The following is a 21,121-nucleotide window of genomic DNA, read 5'->3' on the forward strand; positions in this document are numbered from 1 at the left end:
AGCGCAGCCTGTGACCCCCCCCTTTCCACCCCTTGACCCCAGCGCATACGGGGAAGGGGGACGTTCGGGAGGCTCGAATGTTGATGGGCCTCCTTCTGTGTTGAGCCATTGTAGGACTGTCACTCCTGGCCCAGTCATTAGGGAGCGCCGCACTATCGGAGGGTCAGTGCTGAGGGAGCGCCGCGCTGTTGGAGGGTCAGCGCTGAGGGAATGTCACACTGTCGGAGGGTCAGTTCTGAGGGAGAGTCGCACTGTCGGAGGGTCAGTGCTGAGGGAGAGCCGCACTGTCGGAGGGTCAGTGCTGAAGGAGTGCCGCACTGTCGGAGGGTCAGTGCTGAGGGAGAGCCGCGCTGTCGGAGGGTCAGTGCTGAGGGAGCGCCGCACTGTCGGAGGGTCAGTGCTGAGGGAGAGCCGCGCTGTCAGAGGGTCAGTGCTGAAGGAGTGCCGCACTGTCGGAGGGTCAGCGCTGAGGGAGCGCTGCACTGTCGGAGGGTCAGTGCTGAGGGAGCGCCGCACTGTCGGAGGGTCAGTGCTGAGGGAGCACCGCACTGTCGGAGGGTCAGTGCTGAGGGAGCGCCGCACTGTCGGAGGGTCAGTGCTGAGGGAGCGCTGCACTGTCGGAGGGTCAGCGCTGAGGGAGAGCCGTGCTGTCAGAGGGTCAGCGCTGAGGGAGTGCCGCACTGTGGGAGGGTCAGCGCAAAGGGGAGCGGACGAGCCCACATCCCCCCAGCGGTGCCTGGAACGGTGTTTTGATGATGTGCCGCTGGTAATCCTGTATGCAGACAATATACCCGCAGGGGACGGTGTTAACTGTGCCTCAAACTGTCAGCTCTTACCCTTCTGCCGCTCCCTGTTGAAGACTTTGATATCTTTCAGCTGTACGCCAATCCCAGTTCTGAGGGCAACCGAGTCAGTGGCATTATCCTTCGAGCCTCTTTTGATGGAGCCATTGGCGTGTGTCCTGTACGAACACAATGAATAAATCTTACCTCTAATTCCACATTCTGGCTGCTCCCTTTCATACAGCTGTAAATAGTGACACACTCCCTGGGGACCCCCTGTAAATACTGACACACTCCCCGGGGTCCCCCTGTAAACACTGACACACTCCCTGGGGACCGCCCTGTAAATACTGACACACACCCACGTCCCGGGGAACCCCTGTAAATACTGACACACTCCCCGGGGACCCCCTGTAAGTACTGACACACTCCCCGGGGACCCCCCCTGTAAATACTGACACACTCCCCGGGGACCCCCCTGTAAATACTGACACACTCCCCGGGGACCCCCCTGTAAATACTGACACACTCCCCGGGGACCCCCCTGTAAATACTGACACACTCCCCGGGGACCCACTTGTAAATACTGACACACTCCCCGGGGACCCCCCTGTAAATACTGACACACTCACCGGGGACCCCCCTGTAAATACTGACACACTCCCCGGGGACCCCCCTGTAAATACTGACACACTCCCCGGGGTCCTCCTGTAAATACTGACACACACCCCGGGGTCCCCCTGTAAATACTGACACACTCCCCGGGGACCCCCCCTGTAAATACTGACACACTCCCCAGGGATCCCCTGTAAATACTGACACACTCCCCGGAGACCCCCTGTAAACACTGACACACTCCCCGGAAACCCCCTGTAAATACTGACACACACCCCGGGGACCCCCTGTACATACTGACACACACCCCGGGGACCCCCTGTACATACTGACACACTCCCCGGGGTCCTCCTGTAAATACTGACACACACCCCGGGGTCCCCCTGTAAATACTGACAAACTCCCCGGAGACCTCCCTGTAAATACTGACACACCCTGTAAATACTGGCACACTCCCCAGGGACCCCCCTGTAAATAGTGATACACTCCCCGGGGACCCGCTGTAAATACTGACACACTCCCCGGGGACCCCCTGTAAATACTGACACACTCCCCTGGGACCCCCTGTAAATATTGACACACTCCCCGGGGTCCCCCTGTAAATACTGACACACTCCCCGGGGACCCCCCTGTAAATACTGACACACTCCCCAGGGATCACCTGTAAATACTGACACACTCCCCGGAGACCCCCTGTAAACACTGACACACTCCCCGGAGACCCCCTGTAAACACTGACACACTCCCCGGGGACCCCCCTGTAAATACTGACACACTCCCCGGGGACCCCCCTATAAATACTGACACACTCCCCGGGGACCCCCCTGTAACTACTGACACACTCCCCGGGGACCCCCCTGTAACTACTGACACACTCCCCGGGGACCCCCCTGTAAATACTGACAAACTCCCCGGGGACACCCTGTAAATACTGACACACTCCCCGGGGACCCCCTGTAAATACTGACACACTCCCCGGGGACACCCCCTGTAAATACTGACACACTCACCGGAGACCCCCTGTAAATACTGACACACACCCCGGGGATCCCCAGTAAATACTGACACACACCCCGGGGACCCCCTGTAAATACTGACACACACCCCGGGGATCCCCTGTAAATACTGACACATATCCCGGGGACCCCCTGTAAATACTGACACACACCCCGGGGACCCCCTGTAAATACTGACACACACCCCGGGGATCCCCTGTAAATACTGACACACTCCCCGGGGACCCCTTGTAAATACTGACACACTCCCTGGGGACCCCCTGTAAATACTGACAACCCATTTCCCACACACCCCGGGGATCCCCAGTAAATACTGACACACACCCCGGAGATCCCCCTGTAAATACTGACACACTCCCCGGGGACCCACTGTAAATACTGACACACACCCCGGGGACCCACTGTAAATACTGACACACACCCCGGGGATCCCCCTGTAAATACTGACACACTCCCCGGGGACCCACTGTAAATACTGACACACACCCCGGGGATCCCCTGTAAATACTGACACACACCCCGGGGATCCCCTGTAAATACTGACACACACCCTGGGGATCCCCTGTAAATACTGACACACACCCCGGGGATCTCCTGTAAATACTGACACACTCCCCGGGGATCCCCTGTAAATACTGACACACACCCCGGGGACCCCCTGTAAATACTGACACACACCCCGGGGACCCCCTGTACATACTGACACACTCCCCGGGGTCCTCCTGTAAATACTGACACACACCCCGGGGTCCCCCTGTAAATACTGACACACTCCCCGGGGACCCCCCCTGTAAATACTGACACACTCCCCAGGGATCCCCTGTAAATACTGACACACTCCCCGGAGACCCCCTGTAAACACTGACACACTCCCCGGAAACCCCCTGTAAACACTGACACACTCCCCGGGGACCCCCCTGTAAATACTGACACACACCCCGGGGACCCCCTGTACATACTGACACACTCCCCGGGGTCCTCCTGTAAATACTGACACACACCCCGGGGTCCCCCTGTAAATACTGACAAACTCCCCGGAGACCTCCCTGTAAATACTGACACACCCTGTAAATACTGGCACACTCCCCGGGGACCCCCCTATAAATAGTGACACACTCCCCGGGGACCCGCTGTAAATACTGACACACTCCCCGGGGACCCCCTGTAAATACTGACACACTCCCCTGGGACCCCCTGTAAATATTGACACACTCCCCGGGGTCCCCCTGTAAATACTGACACACTCCCCGGGGACCCCCCTGTAAATACTGACACACTCCCCAGGGATCACCTGTAAATACTGACACACTCTCCGGAGACCCCCTGTAAACACTGACACACTCCCCGGAGACCCCCTGTAAACACTGACACACTCCCCGGGGACCCCCCTGTAAATACTGACACACTCCCCGGGGACCCCCCTATAAATACTGACACACTCCCCGGGGACCCCCCTGTAACTACTGACACACTCCCCGGGGACCCCCCTGTAACTACTGACACACTCCCCGGGGACCCCCCTGTAAATACTGACAAACTCCCCGGGGACACCCTGTAAATACTGACACACTCCCCGGGGACCCCCTGTAAATACTGACACACTCCCCGGGGACACACCCTGTAAATACTGACACACTCACCGGAGACCCCCTGTAAATACTGACACACACCCCGGGGATCCCCAGTAAATACTGACACACACCCCGGGGACCCCCTGTAAATACTGACACACACCCCGGGGATCCCCTGTAAATACTGACACATATCCCGGGGACCCCCTGTAAATACTGACACACACCCCGGGGACCCCCTGTAAATACTGACACACACCCCGGGGATCCCCTGTAAATACTGACACACACCCCGGGGACCCCTTGTAAATACTGACACACTCCCTGGGGACCCCCTGTAAATACTGACAACCCATTTCCCACACACCCCGGGGATCCCCAGTAAATACTGACACACACCCCGGGGTCCCCCTGTAAATACTGACACACACCCCGGGGTCCCCTGTAAATATTGACACACTCCCCGGAGACCTCCCTGTAAATACTGACACACCCTGTAAATACTGGCACACTCCCCAGGGACCGCCCTGTAAACACTGACACACTCCCCGGGTACCCCCGCTGTAAATACTGACACACTCCCACTCCCCGGGGTCCCCCTGTAAATACTGACACACTCCTCGGGGACCGCCCTGTAAACACTGACACACTCCCCGCGGACACACTGTAAATACTGACACACTCCCCGGGGACCCCCTGTAAATACTGACACACTCCCCGGGGACCCCCTGTAAATACTGACACACTCCCCGGGGACCCCCTGTAAATACTGACACACTCCCCGGGGACCCCCTGTAAATACTGACACACTCCCCGGGGAGCCCCTGTAAATACTGACACACTCCCCGGGGAGCCCCTGTAAATACTGACACACTCCCCAGGGACCCCCTGTAAATACTGACACACTCCCCGGGGACCCCTGTAAATACTGACACACTCCCCAGGGACCCCTTGTAAATACTGACACACTCCCCGGGGACCCACTGTAAATACCGACACACACACCGGGGACCCCCTGTAAATACTGACACACTACCCGGGGACCCCCTGCAAATACTGAAACACTCCCCGGAGACACCCTGTAACTACTGAAACACACCCCGGAGACACCTGGTAAATACTGAAACACCCCCCGGAGACACCCTGTAACTACTGAAACACATCCCGGAGACACCCTGTAAATACCGACCCACTCCCCGGAGACACCCCGTAACTACTGAAACACACCCCGGAGACACCCTGTAAATACTGACACACTCCCCGGGGACCCCCTGTAAATACTGACACACTCCCCGGGGGCCCCCCTGTAAATACTGACACACTCCCCGGGGATCCCCCTGTAAATACTGACACACTCACCGGGGACCCCGCTGTAAGTACTGACACACTCCCCGGGGACCCCCTGTAAATACTGACACACTCCCCGGGGACCCCCTGTAAATACTGACATACTCCCCGGAGACCCCCTGTAAATACTGACACACTCCCCGGGGACCCCTTGTAAATACTGACACGCGCCCCGGGGACACCCTGTAAATACTGACACACTCCCCGGGGACCACTTCTCAATATGCAAGAGGCTGGGACGGAGGAGGTTACAGAAATAGGGAGGGGTGTAGGGGCTGGAGGAGGTTACAGAGATAGGGAGGGGTGTAGGGACTGGAGGAGGTTACAGAGATAGGGAGGGGTGTAGCGGCTGGAGGAGGTTACAGAGATAGGGAGGGTTGTAGGGGCTGGAGGAGGTTACAGAGATAGGGAGGGGTGTAGGGGATGGAGGAGGTTACAGAGATAGGGAGGGTTGTAGTGGCTGGAGGAGGTTACAGAGATAGGGAGGGTTACAGGGGACTGGAGGAGTTTACAGAGATAGGGAGGGTTGTAGGGGCTGGAGGTTACAGAGATAGGGAGGGGTGTAGGGACTGGAGGAGTTACAGAGATAGGGAGGGGTGTAGGGGCTGCAGGAGGTTACAGAGATACGGAGGGTTGTAGGGTCTGGAGGAGGTTACAGAGATAGGGAGGGTTGTAGGGGCTGGAGGAGGTTACAGAGATAGGGAGGGGTGTAGGGGACTGGAGGAGGTTACAGAGATAGGGAGGGGTGTAGGGGACTGGAGGAGGTTACAGAGATAGGGAGGGGTGTAGGGGGCTGGAGGAGGTTACAGAGATAGGGAGGTGTGCAGGGACTGGAGGAGGTTACAGAGATAGGGAGGGGTGTAGGGGACTGGAGTAGGTTACAGAGATAGGGAGGTCTTACCTGTCACTCCAGTATATATAATCCTCAAAGACAGAGACGGAGAACATGTCCATGTTGTTGCTGGACAGGACGAGCTCGCGGTTCTCTCCGGTCTCCACATCAATCCGTTCGATCTTGTCTGTCCTTGCATCGCACCAGTACAGCTTCCCTTCCTGTTATTGTAAAGGTTTGAAGGAGGTCGCTCCATCAGTCTCTCAATCTTCCCAAAGACAAACTCTCTGCGACATTAGGAGCAGGAGGAGGCCATTCAGCCCCTTTCCTCGAGCCTGTTACACAGGAACAGGAGGAGGCCATTCAGCCCCTCACCCTCCTCGAGCCTGTTACACAGGAACAGGAGGAGAACATTCAGCCCCTCCTCCTCGAGCCTGTTACACAGGAACAGGAGGAGGCAATTCAGCCCCTCACCCTCCTCGAGCCTGTTACACAGGAACAGGAGGAGGCCATTCAGCCCCTCTCCCCGAGCCTGTTACACAGGAACAGGAGGAGGCCATTCAGCCCCCTCAACACGTCAGGTGGTGATCCGCGGGGGTCTTACCAAGGGGAGCTGCTCTGTGGTCGGGAGCTGCCCTGGGGCTTAGGCACAACACCAGAGGTGGTGGCGAGCAGCGTGGTTCAGCCTCGGAGAGTTGCCCCAGGGGGAGGGACGGAGTCAGTGGCTCAGGAACAGGGGGCGCGGCGCAGACAACCACCACTGGATCCACTTCCGAGCCACGGATTTGATTCCGACTCCAGCCCATGTTGACGGGCGGGCAAGACAGCTCCTGGGACCACCTCACCAACCTTGCCCATCGAACCCCGGTGGGCGGATGCTCCCCGAGGTGGGACTGAGTCATCCCGGGAGACTTCCCTCGCTCCGAGGAGGATCGATGAGGGGAGCGCAGTGGATGTCGTCTACCTAGATTTCGGTGAGGCACCTGATGAAGGATGGACTGGCATCGGGGGCCGGTCGGAGAAGGTTCGCTTGGCTGATCCCTGGGACGAAGGGGGGTTTGTCTCACGGGGAAAGGTTGAGCAGGTTGGGCCCTGGACCCGTTGGGAGTTTAGGAGAACGAGAGGTGATCTTATTGAAACAGGTCAGATTCTGAGAGGAGGGGTTGTTGTGGGGGGGGGGGGGGCTTGACAGGGTGGATGCTGACAGGATGTTCCCCCTCCCCCCTCGTGGGGGAATCTAGAACGAGGGGGGGAGGGGAACACAGTTTCAGAATAAGGGGTTTCCCATTGAAGACGGAGACGAGCCGTCCCTTGGCAACACCATCCATTCGGGCAGACAAACACAGGCTCAGGAAACTGAAACCATACTCACTGGGTAGTCAATCGATATCCCATTCGGCCAACTGATACTGGCGTTCACCAGCACCAGCCTCTCCGTCCCATCGAGGAGGGACCTCTCGATCCGAGGATACTGTCCCCACTCCGTCCAGAAGAGGTAGCTACACATAAAAACAAGAATAACACAGCATCCGTTAGTCTGCGAGCAGAGTTCATGTGGGTGTGTGTGTGTGTGTGTGTGTGTGTGTGTGCGCGTCTGTGTGTGTACGCGTGTGCATGTGTGTGTGTCTGTGTATGTGCGTGTGCATATGTGTGCACGCATGTGCATGTGTGCGTGTCTGTATGTGTGCGCGCGGGTGCATGTGTGTGTATGTGCGTGTGCGCCTGTGTGTGTGTATGCGTCTGTCTGTGTGCACGGGTGCATGTGTGTGTGCATGAGCGTGTGCCTGTGTTCACGTGTGTGCATGTGTGTGTCTGTGTGCGGATGCGTGTGGTTTTCCATTTTTGTTTATTTGATGGGATGTGGGTGTCGCTGGTTAAAGCAGCATTTACTGCCCATCCCTAATTGCCCCTTGAGAAGGTGGGGGGGGGGGAGGGGGAGGGGGTGAGCCGCCTTCTTAAACCGCTGCAGTCCCCGTGTGTGGTGTAGGTACACCCACGGCGCTGTTAGGGAGGGAGTTCCAGGATTTTGTCCCTGTGTGGTGTAGGTACACCCACGGCGCTGTTAGGGAGGGAGTTCCAGGATTTTGTCCGTGTGGTGTAGGTACACCCACGGCGCTGTTAGGGAGGAAGTTCCAGGATTTTGTCCCCGGCGACAGTGAAGGAATGGCCGATATATTCCCAAGTCGGGATGGTGAGCGGCTCGGGAGGGGGAACTTGCAGGTGGTGGTGTTCCCCGTGCGTCTGCTGCCCTCGTCCTTCTAGATGGTAGAGGTCGTGGGTTTGGGCGGCGCTGTCGAAGGAGCCCTTGGCAAGTTGCTGCAGTGCATCTTGTAGATGGTACACACACTGCTGCCCCTGTGCGTCGATGGTGGTGGTGGAGGGAGTGAATGTTTGTGGATGGAGTGCCCCTTCGAGCGGGGGCTGCTTTGTCCTGGACGGTGTCGAGCTTCTCGAGTGTTGTGGGAGCCGCACTCATCCAGGCAAGTGGGTAGTGTCCCTGACTTGTGCCTTGTAGATGGTGGACAGCCTTTGGCGGGGGTGGGGGTGGGGGGTGGGGGGGTGGGGAGTCAGGAGGTGAGTGACTCTCTGCAGGATTCCCAGCCTCTGACCTCCACAGGATTTACATGGCCGGTCCGGTTCTGGTCAGTGGTGATGCCTGCCTCCCAGACAGTCAACCCAGCGGGGCAGTGGTGGTCAGGGTATCCGTGGGGTACCCTGAGGGTGGGGACGGAGGCAAAGAGGCACAAAGCAGCCTCACCACAATCACATGGTAAACATTCCCAAGGGATTCACAGGAGGCAGGTCAAAACAAAGAAAACTGCACAGGGAACCGAGGGGCAAAGACCCCTCCAATACTCATCACGCAACTCAAATGCAATGAGAGAAACATCATTGACTTTGGTTGGTGGAATGTGAAGAGACAACCTAAAACAAAGGGTACAATTCTAAAGGAGGTGCAGGAGCAGAGGGACCTGGGTGTATATGTGGATAAATCATTGCAGGACAGATGGAGAGAGCGGTTAATAAAGAATTCGGAATCCTGGGCTTTATTAACAGGGGTACAGGGTACAAGAGCAAGGAGGTTATGTTAAACCTGTATAAAACACTGGTTCAGCCCCAGCTGGAGTATTGTGTCCAGTTCTGGGCCCCGCACTTTAGGAAGGATGTGAACACGTTGGATAGAGTGTGTGGAAAAGATTGACGAGACTGGTTCCAGGGATGAGGAACTTCAGTGACGTGGACAGATTGGAGACGCTGGGACCCTTCTCGGAGAAGAGAAGGTCGAGGGGAGATTTGATCGAGGCGTTCAAAATCAGGAGGGGTCTGGGACAGAGCGGACAGGGAGAGGCTGTTCCCATTGGGGGAAGGATCATGAACCAAAGGGACACAGATTTAAGGCGATTGGTACAAGAAGCAATGGAGACTCGAGGAGAAACTTTCTCACACAGCGAGTGGTTAGGATCTGGAATGCGCTGCCTGAGAGTGTGGTGGAGACAGGGTCAATCGAGCGGCTAGGGTCTGGAATGCACTGCCTGAGAGTGTGGTGGAGTCTGGGTCAATCGAGGCGTTAGGATCTGGAATGCGCTGCCTGAGAGTGTAGTGGAGACAGGGTCAATCGAGTGGTTAGGGTCTGGAATGCGCTGCCTGAGAGTGTGGTGGAGACAGGGTCAATCGAGGCTTCTTAGGGTCTGGAATATGCTGTCTGAGAGTGTGGTGGAGACAGGGACAATCGAGGCTTCTTAGGGTCTGGAATACGCTGTCTGAGAGTGTGGTGGAGACAGGGTCAATCAAGGCTTCTTAGGGTCTGGAATACGCTGTCTGAGAGTGTGGTGGAGACAGGGTCAATCGAGGCTTCTTAGGGTCTGGAATACGCTGTCTGAGAGTGTGGTGGAGACAGGGACAATCGAGGCGTCAGGATCTGGAATGCGCTGCCTGAGATTGTGGTGGAGGCAGGTTCAATCGAGGCATTAGGGTCTGGAATGCGCTGCCTGAGAGTGTGGGGGAGACAGGGTCAATCGAGGCATTAGGGTCTGAAATGCGCTTCCTGAGAGTGTGGTGGAGTCTGGGTCAATCGAGGCGTTAGGGTCTGGAAGGCGCTGCCTGAGAGTGTGGTGGAGTCTGGGTCAATCGAGGCGTTAGGGTCTGGAAGGCGCTGTCTGAGAGTGTGGTGGAGTCTGGGTCAATCGAGGCGTTAGGGTCTGGAAGGCGCTGTCTGAGAGTGTGGTGGAGTCTGGGTCAATCGAGGCGTTAGGGTCTGGAAGGCGCTGCCTGAAAGGGCGGTGGAGTCTGGGTCAATCGAGGCGTTAGGGTCTGGAAGGCGCTGTCTGAGAGTGTGCTGGAGACAGGGTCAATCGGGTGGTTAGGGTCTGGAAGGCGCTGCCTGAAAGGGCGGTGGAGTCTGGGTCAATCGAGGCGTTAGGGTCTGGAAGGCGCTGCCTGAAAGGGCGGTGGAGACAGGGTCAATCGAGGCGTTAGGGTCTGGAAGGCGCTGCCTGAAAGGGCGGTGGAGACAGGGTCAATCGAGGCGTTAGGGTCTGGAAGGCGCTGCCTGAAAGGGCGGTGGAGACAGGGTCAATCGAGGCGTTAGGGTCTGGAAGGCGCTGCCTGAAAGGGCGGTGGAGACAGGGTCAATCGAGGCGTTAGGGTCTGGAAGGCGCTGCCTGAAAGGGCGGTGGAGACAGGGTCAATCGAGGCGTTAGGGTCTGGAAGGCGCTGCCTGAAAGGGCGGTGGAGACAGGGTCAATCGAGGCGTTAGGGTCTGGAAGGCGCTGCCTGAAAGGGCGGTGGAAGCAGATTCAATAGGAGCTTTCAAAACAGGGGGGAATCGGGTAAATGCTTGAAGGGGGTAAATTTGCAGGGAGATTTAGCAGAACGTGACCTTTGTTGGGGGGGGGGGGGTGCGCGAAGATGAGGGGACTTCAGTTCACCTGGAGGGACTGGGATTGTTCTCCTTAGAGCAGAGAAGGTTAAGGGAGGTGGTGGGGGGCGGGAAAAGACTGTTTCTGGCGGCCGGAGGCTTTGCTGGACGTTACCCTTTCTTCGGGTGGACGGTGATGGCTCGGGGCTTGTCCAGACCCTGGGAGATGACGACGTATCGGAAGGAACCGTTCAGTCTGGCCACCTCGATGACATCGAATCCTTGGTCCGTCCAGTATATGTTGCCTGGTCGTTTCGGTGGTGGGGGTTGGGGGTGGGGGGGTGGGGAGGGGAACGAAAGGAAAAGAGAGATTACACGGAGACCGGCGACAACCACATTCTTCAGAAACCCCCCCCTCCTCCACCTCCCCACCGAGCGGAGCTCTGCGCTCGGTTACGCCAGAGCCGCATCGGCTCCACTTCCCCCACCCGCTCCCCGTGTCCCTCGCTTCCCCGAGACCCCAAATATCCGTCTACCCCGGCCTTAAATGTCTTCCCCAATGGAGCATCCACAACCCTCTGGGCTGCAGAATTCCACAGATTCACAGCCCCTTGAGCGAAGACATTTCTCCTCGTCTCAGTCCTAAACCACCGGCCCCTTATCCTGAGACTGTGCTCCCCTCTCTCTCTCTCTCACCCCCCACTCCGTATTTTAGATTCCCCCCCGCCCCAACCAGCGGGAACGATCTCTCAGTGTCCACCCGGTCAAACCCCCTTCAGGATCTTGTAGGTCTCGATGGGATCGCCTCTCGTTCTTCCAAACTCCAGAGAATATCGGCCCAGTTTACTCAGCCCCCTCATCATCGGACACCCCACCCCCAACCCACCTCATCCCAGGGACCCATCTAGTGACCCTTCACTGAAGCATCTCCAACGTGAGTCTATCCTTCCTTAAATACGGAGACCAGAACTGATCACACTGCTCCAGATGTAGTCTCGCCGACCCCCTGTACAAGTGGAGCCACTTCCTGAGAAGCTTAAAAGTCTCTGATCATCTGCTCTTGGTTGGAAAACTCAGACTCTTCCTCCCTTTGCCACCATCTCTCGACACAACCACTAGGAGGTATGTGTGCGGAGCAAGGAAGGAGAAGGGACACCATCCCAAAATAGGGTATACAACACACAGTCTACAAGATGGCCGGATCACGCATTCCAGACCCTAATGCCTCTATTGACCCTGTCTCCCCCACACTCTCAGGCAGCGCATTCCAGACCCTAACGCCTCGATTGAACCTGCCTCCACCACACTCTCAGGCAGCACATTCCAGACCCTAACGCCTCGATTGACCCTGTCTCCACCACACCCTCAGGCAGCACATTCCAGATCCTAACGCCTCGATTGAACCTGTCTCCACCACACTCTCAGGCAGCACATTCCAGATCCTAATGCCTCAATTGACACTGTCTCCACCACACTCTCAGGCAGCTCATTCCAGACCCTAACGCCTCGATTGACCCTGTCTCCACCACACTCTCAGGCAGCGCATTCCAGACCCTAATGCCTCGATTGACCCTGGCTCCACCACACTCCCAGGCAGCACATTCCAGATCGTAACCACTCGATAGAACCTGTCTCCACCACATTCTCAGGCAGTGGCCGTTGAGAAGATGGGGGGTGAGCCACCTTCTTGAACCGTTGCAGTCCCCGTGTGGTGTAGGTACACCCACAGCGCTGTTAGGGAGGGAGTTCCAGGATTTTGTCCCGTGTGGTGTAGGTACACCCACTGCACTGTTAGGGAGGGAGTTCCAGGATTTTGTCCATGTGGTGTAGGTACACCCACGGCGCTGTTAGGGAGGGAGTTCCAGGATTTTGACCCGGCGCCAGTGAAGGAACGGCCGATATATTCCCAAGTCGGGATGGTGAGTGGCTCGGGAGGGGAACTTGCAGGTGGTGGTGCTCCCCATGTGTCTGCTGCCCTCGTCCTTCTAGATGGTAGAGGTGGTGGGTTTCGGCGGCGCTATCGAAGGAGCCCTTGGTGAGTTGCTGCAGTGCATCTTGTAGATGGTACACACACTGCTGCCCCTGTGCATCGGTGGTGGTGGTGGTGGAGGGAGTGAATGTTTGTGGATGGGGTGCCCCGTCGAGCAGGGGGCTGCTTTGTCCTGGACCGTGTCGAGCTTCTCGAGTGTTCTGGGGAGCCGCACTCATCCAGGCGAGTGGGGAGTGTCCCATCCCACTCCTGACTTGTGCCTTGTAGATGGCGGACAGGCTTTGCGTGGGGGTGGGGGGGGGTGTCAGGAGGTGAGTGACTCTCCGCAGGATTCCCAGCCTCTCTCACCTGCTCTTGTTGCCACAGTGTTTATATGGCTGGTCCCAGTTCAGTTTCTGGTCAATGGTAACCCCCCGGATGTTGATAGTTGGGGGGATTCAGTGATGGTGATGCCATTGAATGTCAAGGGGGCGATGGTTAGTGACTAGTGTTCCATCACACTCCTGTCTTTCTCTGACAGCTCAGCACCCACTAACCCACCCACCCACCCTGACCGTGGTGCCCATACTCACCTGCAATCCAATCGACGGCGATCCCCTCCACCCGTCCGATTCCGTTAGTGACAACGTCCTCCCTCCAGGTCTGATCCCGCTTGGCCCTGCTGATGGTGCTCAGCCCCATGTCCACCCAATAGATGGTGTCGTTCTCTGCAAGACCAAATCAAGGGGGTGGGGGGGGCGGAAGGTGAGGCAGGGGGTCAGAAATCACCTGTAACAGAACCAGCGGCGCTCCCAGGGTCCCGCACGGGTGTCAGCTCAGGGAGATCACACACGCAGGAATCAGCGAGGTGGGGAAGGAGGGCAGGGGGGAGCAGAGAGGGGACGTGGGGGGGGAGCAGAGAGGGGACGTGGGGGGGGAGCAGAGAGGGGACGTGGGGGGGGGAGCAGAGAGGGGACGTGGGGGGGGAGCAGCGAGGGGAGTGGGGGGGTGAAGCGAGGGGAGTGGGGGGCAGAAGCGAGGGGAGTGGGGGGGAGAAGCGAGGGGAGTGGGGGGGAGAAGCGAGGGGAGTGGGGGGGAGAAGCGAGGGGAGTGGGGGGGAGAAGCGAGGGGAGTGGGGGGGAGAAGCGAGGGGAGTGGGGGGGAGAAGCGAGGGGAGTGGGGGGGAGAAGCGAGGGGAGTGGGGGGGAGAAGCGAGGGGAGTGGGGGGGAGAAGCGAGGGGAGTGGGGGGGAGAAGCGAGGGGAGTGGGGGGGAGAAGCGAGGGGAGTGGGGGGGAGAAGCGAGGGGAGTGGGGGGGAGAAGCGAGGGGAGTGGGGGGGAGAAGCGAGGGGAGTGGGGGGGAGAAGCGAGGGGAGTGGGGGGGGAGAAGCGAGGGGAGTGGGGGGGAGAAGCGAGGGGAGTGGGGGGGGAGAAGCGAGGGGAGTGGGGGGGAGAAGCGAGGGGAGTGGGGGGGAGAAGCGAGGGGAGTGGGGGGGAGAAGCGAGGGGAGTGGGGGGGGAGCAGCGAGGGGAGTGGGGGGGGAGCAGCGAGGGGAGTGGGGGGGAGAAGCGAGGGGAGTGGGGGGGAGAAGCGAGGGGAGTGGGGGGGAGAAGCGAGGGGAGTGGGGGGGGAGAAGCGAGGGGAGTGGGGGGGAGAAGCGAGGGGAGTGGGGGGGAGAAGCGAGGGGAGTGGGGGGGAGAAGCGAGGGGAGTGGGGGGGAGAAGCGAGGGGAGTGGGGGGGAGAAGCGAGGGGAGTGGGGGGGAGAAGCGAGGGGAGTGGGGGGGAGAAGCGAGGGGAGTGGGGGGGGAGAAGCGAGGGGAGTGGGGGGGAGAAGCGAGGGGAGTGGGGGGGAGAAGCGAGGGGAGTGGGGGGGAGAAGCGAGGGGAGTGGGGGGGAGAAGCGAGGGGAGTGGGGGGGAGAAGCGAGGGGAGTGGGGGGGAGCAGCGAGGGGAGTGGGGGGGAGCAGCGAGGGGAGTGGGGGGGAGCAGCGAGGGGAGTGGGGGGGAGCAGCGAGGGGAGTGGGGGGGAGCAGCGAGGGGAGTGGGGGGGAGCAGCGAGGGGAGTGGGGGGGAGCAGCGAGGGGAGGGGGAAGCAGCGAGGGGAGGGGGGAGCAGCGAGGGGAGGGGGGAGCAGCGAGGGGAGTGGGGGGGAGCAGCGAGGGGAGTGGGGGGGAGCAGCGAGGGAGTGGGGGGAGCAGCGAGGGGAGTGGGGGGGAGCAGCGAGGGGAGTGGGGGGGAGCAGCGAGGGGAGTGGGGGGGAGCAGCGAGGGGAGTGGGGGGGAGCAGCGAGGGGAGTGGGGGGGAGCAGCGAGGGGAGGGGAGGGGAGGGAGCAGCGAGGGGAGGGGAGGGAGCAGCGAGGGGAGGGGTGGGGGGGGGGGAGCAGATTTCGGACTGGCGAGCGACTCTAGCCGATTGACCCCCTCCCCCCAACCCCCGGTTCACGGTGTGGTGCAGCCTTGCCAGCGGCGCGCGCGTTTCCAACACCCGCTCGGCCCGCTTACCCGCGTGGAAGTCGATGCCCACGGCCAGCGAGGTGCCCGAGACGGGGACGAGGGCGTCGGATTTGTCGTTGGGGTCCAGGGGGATTCCACGTATTCCCTCGTGGACCGAGTACAGGAGGAACGAGCCCACACCTGGGAGGAGGAAGGGGAGAGAAGTGAGTAACCGGACAACCGTCAGACGTTAAAGACAGGCTTGCGAGAACGTTCCGACCCGCTCCTCAACAACCCTGCCCGGGCGCTCGATGGGGCACCCCACCCCCCAAACATTCAGTCTCTGTCAGCTTCAGACCCCAGCGCACTACCCACCACCCCCCACCCCCCCCACCCCGCCCCCCCATCTCTATCATCCACTTCCGGTTAAATGAGGGGGAAAGTATCCCATCAGAACACAAGAAAGCGATAACTTATTCCGCGAGACATCAGTGTGAAGGAAGGCCAGCACTGAGAAGCAGAGAACTCGTAGGGATCATTGGATGGACCACACTTGGGGCACTGTGCACAGTTCCGGTCTCTGTATCCCTGGGTTAGACCACACTGGGAGCACTGTGCACAGTTCCGATCTCCGTATCCCTGGATTAGACCACACTCGGAGCACTGTGCACAGTTCCGGTCTCCATATCCCTGGGTTAGACCACACTCGGAGCACTGTGCACAGTTCCGGTCTCTGTATCCCTGGGTTAGACCACACTCGGAGCACTGTGCACAGTTCCGGTCTCTGTATCCCTGGGTTAGACCACACTTGGAGCACTGTGCACAGTTCCGGTCTCCGTATCCCTGGATTAGACCACACTGGGAGCACTGTGCACAGTTCTGGTCTCCGTATCCCTGGGTTAGACCACACTGGGAGCACTGTGCACAGTTCCGGTCTCTGTATCCCTGGGTTAGATCACACTGGGAGCACTGTGCACAGTTCCGGTCTCTGTATCCCTGGGTTAGACCACACTCGGAGCACTGTGCACAGTTCCGGTCTCTGTATCCCTGGGTTAGACCACACTGGGAGCACTGTGCACAGTTCTGGTCTCTGTATCCCTGGGTTAGACCACACTGGGAGCAATGTGCACAGTTCCGGTCTCCGTATCCCTGGGTTAGACCACACTCGGAGCACTGTGCACAGTTCCGGTCTCTGTATCCCTGGGTTAGACCACACTCGGAGCACTGTGCACAGTTCCGGTCTCTGTATCCCTGGGTTAGACCACACTTGGAGCACGGGGAGAATGAGGGACTTGCTCCCGCGGGGAGTGGTCGAGGCGAATAGCGTTGATGTATTGAAGTGGGGGGTGGGGAAGCTGGATAAACACACGAGGGGGAAAGGAATAGAAGGGCACGGTGATGGGGTCCCACATTCTCCCCGCGGGAGCGAGTCCCACATTCTCCCCGCGGGAGCGAGTCCCACATTCTCCCCGCGGGAGCGAGTCCCACATTCTCCCCGCGGGAGCGAGTCCCACATTTTCCCGGCAGGAGCGGGTCCCACATTCTCCCCGCGGGAGCGAGTCCCGCATTCTCCCCGCGGGAGCGAGTCCCACATTCTCCCCGCGGGAGCGAGTCCCACATTCTCCCCGCGGGAGCGAGTCCCACATTCTCCCCGCGGGAGCGAGTCCCACATTCTCCCCCACGGGAGCGAGTCCCACATTCTCCCCGTGGGAGCGAGTCCCACATTCTCCCCGCGGGAGCCAGTCCCACATTCTCCCCCGCGGGAGCGAGTCCCACATTCTCCCCGCGGGAGCGAGTCCCACATTCTCCCCGCTTCCCGCGGGAACCAGTCCCACATTCTCCCCGCGGGAGCCAGTCCCACATTCTCCCCGTGGGACCAAGTCCCACATTCTCCCCGCGGGAGCCAGTCCCACATTCTCCCCGCGGGAGCCAGTCCCACATTCTCCCCACTCCCCGTGGGAGCGAGTCCCACATTCTCCCCGCGGGAGCCAGTCCCACATTCTCCCCACTCCCCGTGGGAGCGAGTCCCACATTCTCCCCGTGGGAGCGAGTCCCACATTCTCCCCGTGGGAGCGAGTCCCACATTCTCCCCCAATCCTCACGGGAGCGAGTCCCACGTTCTCCCCCAATCCCCACGGGAGCGAGTCCCACATTCTCCCCACTCCCCGTAGGAGCGAGTCCCACATTCGCCCCACTCCCCGCGGGAGCGAGTCCCACATTCGCCCCACTCCCCGTGGGAGCGAGTCCCACGTTCTCCCCCACTCCCCGTGGGAGCGAGTCCCACATTCTCCCCGTGGGAGCGAGTCCCACATTCTCCCCGTGGGAGCGAGTCCCACATTCTCCCCGTGGGAGCGAGTCCCACATTCTCCCCGTGGGAGCGAGTCCCACATTCTCCCCGTGGGAGCGAGTCCCACATTCTCCCCGTGGGAGCGAGTCCCACATTCTCCCCGTGGGAGCGAGTCCCACATTCTCCCCGTGGGAGCGAGTCCCACATTCTCCCCGTGGGAGCGAGTCCCACATTCTCCCCGTGGGAGCGAGTCCCACATTCTCCCCGTGGGAGCGAGTCCCACATTCTCCCCGTGGGAGCGAGTCCCACATTCTCCCCGTGGGAGCGAGTCCCACATTCTCCCCCACTCCCCGCGGGAGCGAGTCCCACATTCTCCCCGCGGGAGCGAGTCCCACATTCTCCCCCACTCCCCGCGGGAGCGAGTCCCACATTCTCCCCGCGGGAGCGAGTCCCACATTCTCCCCCACCCCCCACGGGAGCGAGTCCCACATTCTCCCCGCGGGAGCGAGTCCCACATTCTCCCCGCGGGAGCGAGTCCCACATTCTCCCCGCGGGAGCGAGTCCCACATTCTCCCCGCGGGAGCGAGTCCCACATTCTCCCCGCGGGAGCGAGTCCCACATTCTCCCCGCGGGAGCGAGTCCCACATTCTCCCCGCGGGAGCGAGTCCCACATTCTCCCCGCGGGAGCGAGTCCCACATTCTCCCCGCGGGAGCGAGTCCCACATTCTCCCCGCGGGAGCGAGTCCCACATTCTCCCCGCGGGAGCGAGTCCCACATTCTCCCCGCGGGAGCGAGTCCCACATTCTCCCCGCGGGAGCGAGTCCCACATTCTCCCCGCGGGAGCGAGTCCCACATTCTCCCCGCGGGAGCGAGTCCCACATTCTCCCCGCGGGAGCGAGTCCCACATTCTCCCCGCGGGAGCGAGTCCCACATTCTCCCCGCGGGAGCGAGTCCCACATTCTCCCCGCGGGAGGGAGTCCCACATTCTCCCCGCGGGAGCGAGTCCCACATTCACCCCGCGGGAGCGAGTCCCACATTCTCCCCGCGGGAGCGAGTCCCACATTCTCCCCGCGGGAGCGAGTCCCACATTCTCCCCCACTCCCCGCGGGAGCGAGTCCCACATTCTCCCCGCGGGAGCGAGTCCCACATTCTCCCCGCACCCCGCGGGAGCGAGTCCCACATTCTCCCCGCGGGAGCGAGTCCCACATTCTCCCCGCGGGAGCGAGTCCCACATTCTCCCCGCGGGAGCGAGTCCCACATTCTCCCCCACTCCCCGCGGGAGGCGAAGTCCCACATTCTCCCCGCGGGAGCGAGTCCCACATTCTCCCCGCACCCCGCGGGAGCGAGTCCCACATTCTCCCCGCGGGAGCGAGTCCCACATTCTCCCCGCGGGAGCGAGTCCCACATTCTCCCCGCTCCCCGCGGGAGCGAGTCCCACATTCTCCTCGCGGGAGCGAGTCCCACGTTCTCCCCCACTCCCCGCGGGAGCGAGTCCCACGTTCTCCCCCACTCCCCGCGGGAGCGAGTCCCACGTTCTCCCCCGCGGGAGCGAGTCCCACGTTCTCCCCGCGGGAGCGAGTCCCACCTTCTCCCCACTCCCCGCGGGAGCGAGTCCCACGTTCTCCCCGCGGGAGCGAGTCCCACGTTCTCCCCGCGGGAGCGAGTCCCACGTTCTCCCCGCGGGAGCGAGTCCCACGTTCTCCCCGCGGGAGCGAGTCCCACATTCTCCCAGCGGGAGCGAGTCCCACGTTCTCCCAGCGGGAGCGAGTCCCACGTTCTCCCCGCGGGAGCGAGTCCCACGTTCTCCCCCGCGGGAGCGAGTCCCACGTTCTCCCCGCGGGAGCGAGTCCCACGTTCTCCCCCGCGGGAGCGAGTCCCACGTTCTCCCCGCGGGAGCGAGTCCCACGTTCTCCCCGCGGGAGCGAGTCCCACGTTCTCCCCGCGGGAGCGAGTCCCACGTTCTCCCCGCGGGAGCGAGTCCCACGTTCTCCCCGCGGGAGCGAGTCCCACGTTCTCCCCGCGGGAGCGAGTCCCACGTTCTCCCCGCGGGAGCGAGTCCCACATTCTCCCCGCGGGAGCGAGTCCCACATTCTCCCCGCGGGAGCGAGTCCCACATTCTCCCCACTCCCTGCGGGAGCGAGTCCCACGTTCTCCCCCAATTCCCACGGGAGCGAGTCCCACATTCTCCCCACTCCCCGCGGGAGCGAGTCCCACATTCTCCCCGCGGAAGCGAGTCCCACGTTCTCCCCGCTTCCCTTGCTTTGCGCCAGAAACCCAGTCAGACAGTGGCGCTCCAGTCTCACCTTCACAGGACTGCTGTCCGCTCTTCAGACTGTAGCCGGCCGTGCACATACAGGCCCTGGTGCTCTCCGAGGTGGGCAGGCAGAGCTGGGAGCAGCCTCCGTTGTTGCTGGTGCAAGGGTTCTTACCTGGGGGGAGCCAACGAGGGGTCAGGTCAACGACAGGAACCAACACAGACAGAGGTGGGGCCTTACCGCGGTGGCCGAGTCCATTCAGCCCATCGTGCCCGCTCTGCCTCTTAACAAACAGCTTCCAATTAGTGCCCCCCCCCCTCCCACACAACCCCCTCATTCTTCACCCCGCGCCTCCCCCCCCCCCCCACCCCCCACACAATCTGTTTCATTCCCCGTAAGTCACTGCGTTCGTCATCCCCAGTAGCGCGTCCCCCATCCCGGACCCCGCTCTTCAGGAAGGTTGTCGAGGGTCATCGGAGAGGGTTCGGAGGGAGAGTGACCAGAACGAGAGCCCGGGTGGGTGTGGGGGGGGGGGGGGATGTGTTGGTGGGTGGTGGATGAGTGGGCTTCAGTTCACGTGGAGGGACTGGAGAAGCTGGGATTGTTCTCCTTAGAGCAGAGAAGGTTAAGGGAGGTTGGGGGGGGGGGAGATTGAATCGAGACGTTCAAAATCACGAAGTGGGTGGGGGTTTGGGGTAGAGTAGAGAGGGAGAGACTGTTTCCAGTGGTGGGAGGGTTGGTAACCAGAGGGGACACAGATTGAAGAGAATCGGTAACAGAACCAGAGGGTGGGGGGTTGGTGGGGGGGGGGGCGGTTTGGTGGGGAGGAGGGGCGGGGGTGGGTGGGTGGGGGGGTTGGCAGGGAGGAGGAGGGGTGTGGGGGTGGGGGGGGAAGATGGGTGAGGAGCAAGGAAGGGGCGGGGGGGGGGGGGGGGAGAGAGAGGGTGACCAAGTGGATCGATCTTTCAAAGAGCCAGCACGGGAAGGAGAGGCCGAACGTCCACCTCGCCGAGATTCTGACCCCTCAGCTTCACCCACCCCCCCCCCCCCCCCGCCCCCCACCCCCCCTCCCCGACCTCGCTCAGTGTCTGTTCTCTCCCTCCCTCCCCCACCCCCCACCACACTCGGGTCCCCCTCGCGACTCCCCCCCGAGCCGA

General features: G+C 60.9%; 1 protein-coding gene across 1 annotated transcript in view; it reads right to left on the reverse strand.

Annotated features, from left to right (window-relative positions):
• The window catches only part of LOC121273234 (low-density lipoprotein receptor-related protein 1-like), a 428,870-nt gene that overhangs the window by 145,342 nt on the left and 262,407 nt on the right, over positions 1-21,121 (reverse strand). Inside the window, exons 35-41 of the mRNA XM_041180254.1 lie at positions 20,013-20,138; positions 15,492-15,623; positions 13,584-13,718; positions 11,197-11,326; positions 7,536-7,662; positions 6,233-6,384; positions 837-961 (exon numbers count right to left, since the gene is read on the reverse strand). Of these exons, the coding sequence (XP_041036188.1) occupies positions 837-961; positions 6,233-6,384; positions 7,536-7,662; positions 11,197-11,326; positions 13,584-13,718; positions 15,492-15,623; positions 20,013-20,138 (927 nt within the window). The remainder of the gene's footprint in view (positions 1-836; positions 962-6,232; positions 6,385-7,535; positions 7,663-11,196; positions 11,327-13,583; positions 13,719-15,491; positions 15,624-20,012; positions 20,139-21,121) is intronic.

This window comes from Carcharodon carcharias, chromosome X (genome assembly GCF_017639515.1).
Source record: "Carcharodon carcharias isolate sCarCar2 chromosome X, sCarCar2.pri, whole genome shotgun sequence".
NCBI lineage: Eukaryota > Metazoa > Chordata > Chondrichthyes > Lamniformes > Lamnidae > Carcharodon > Carcharodon carcharias.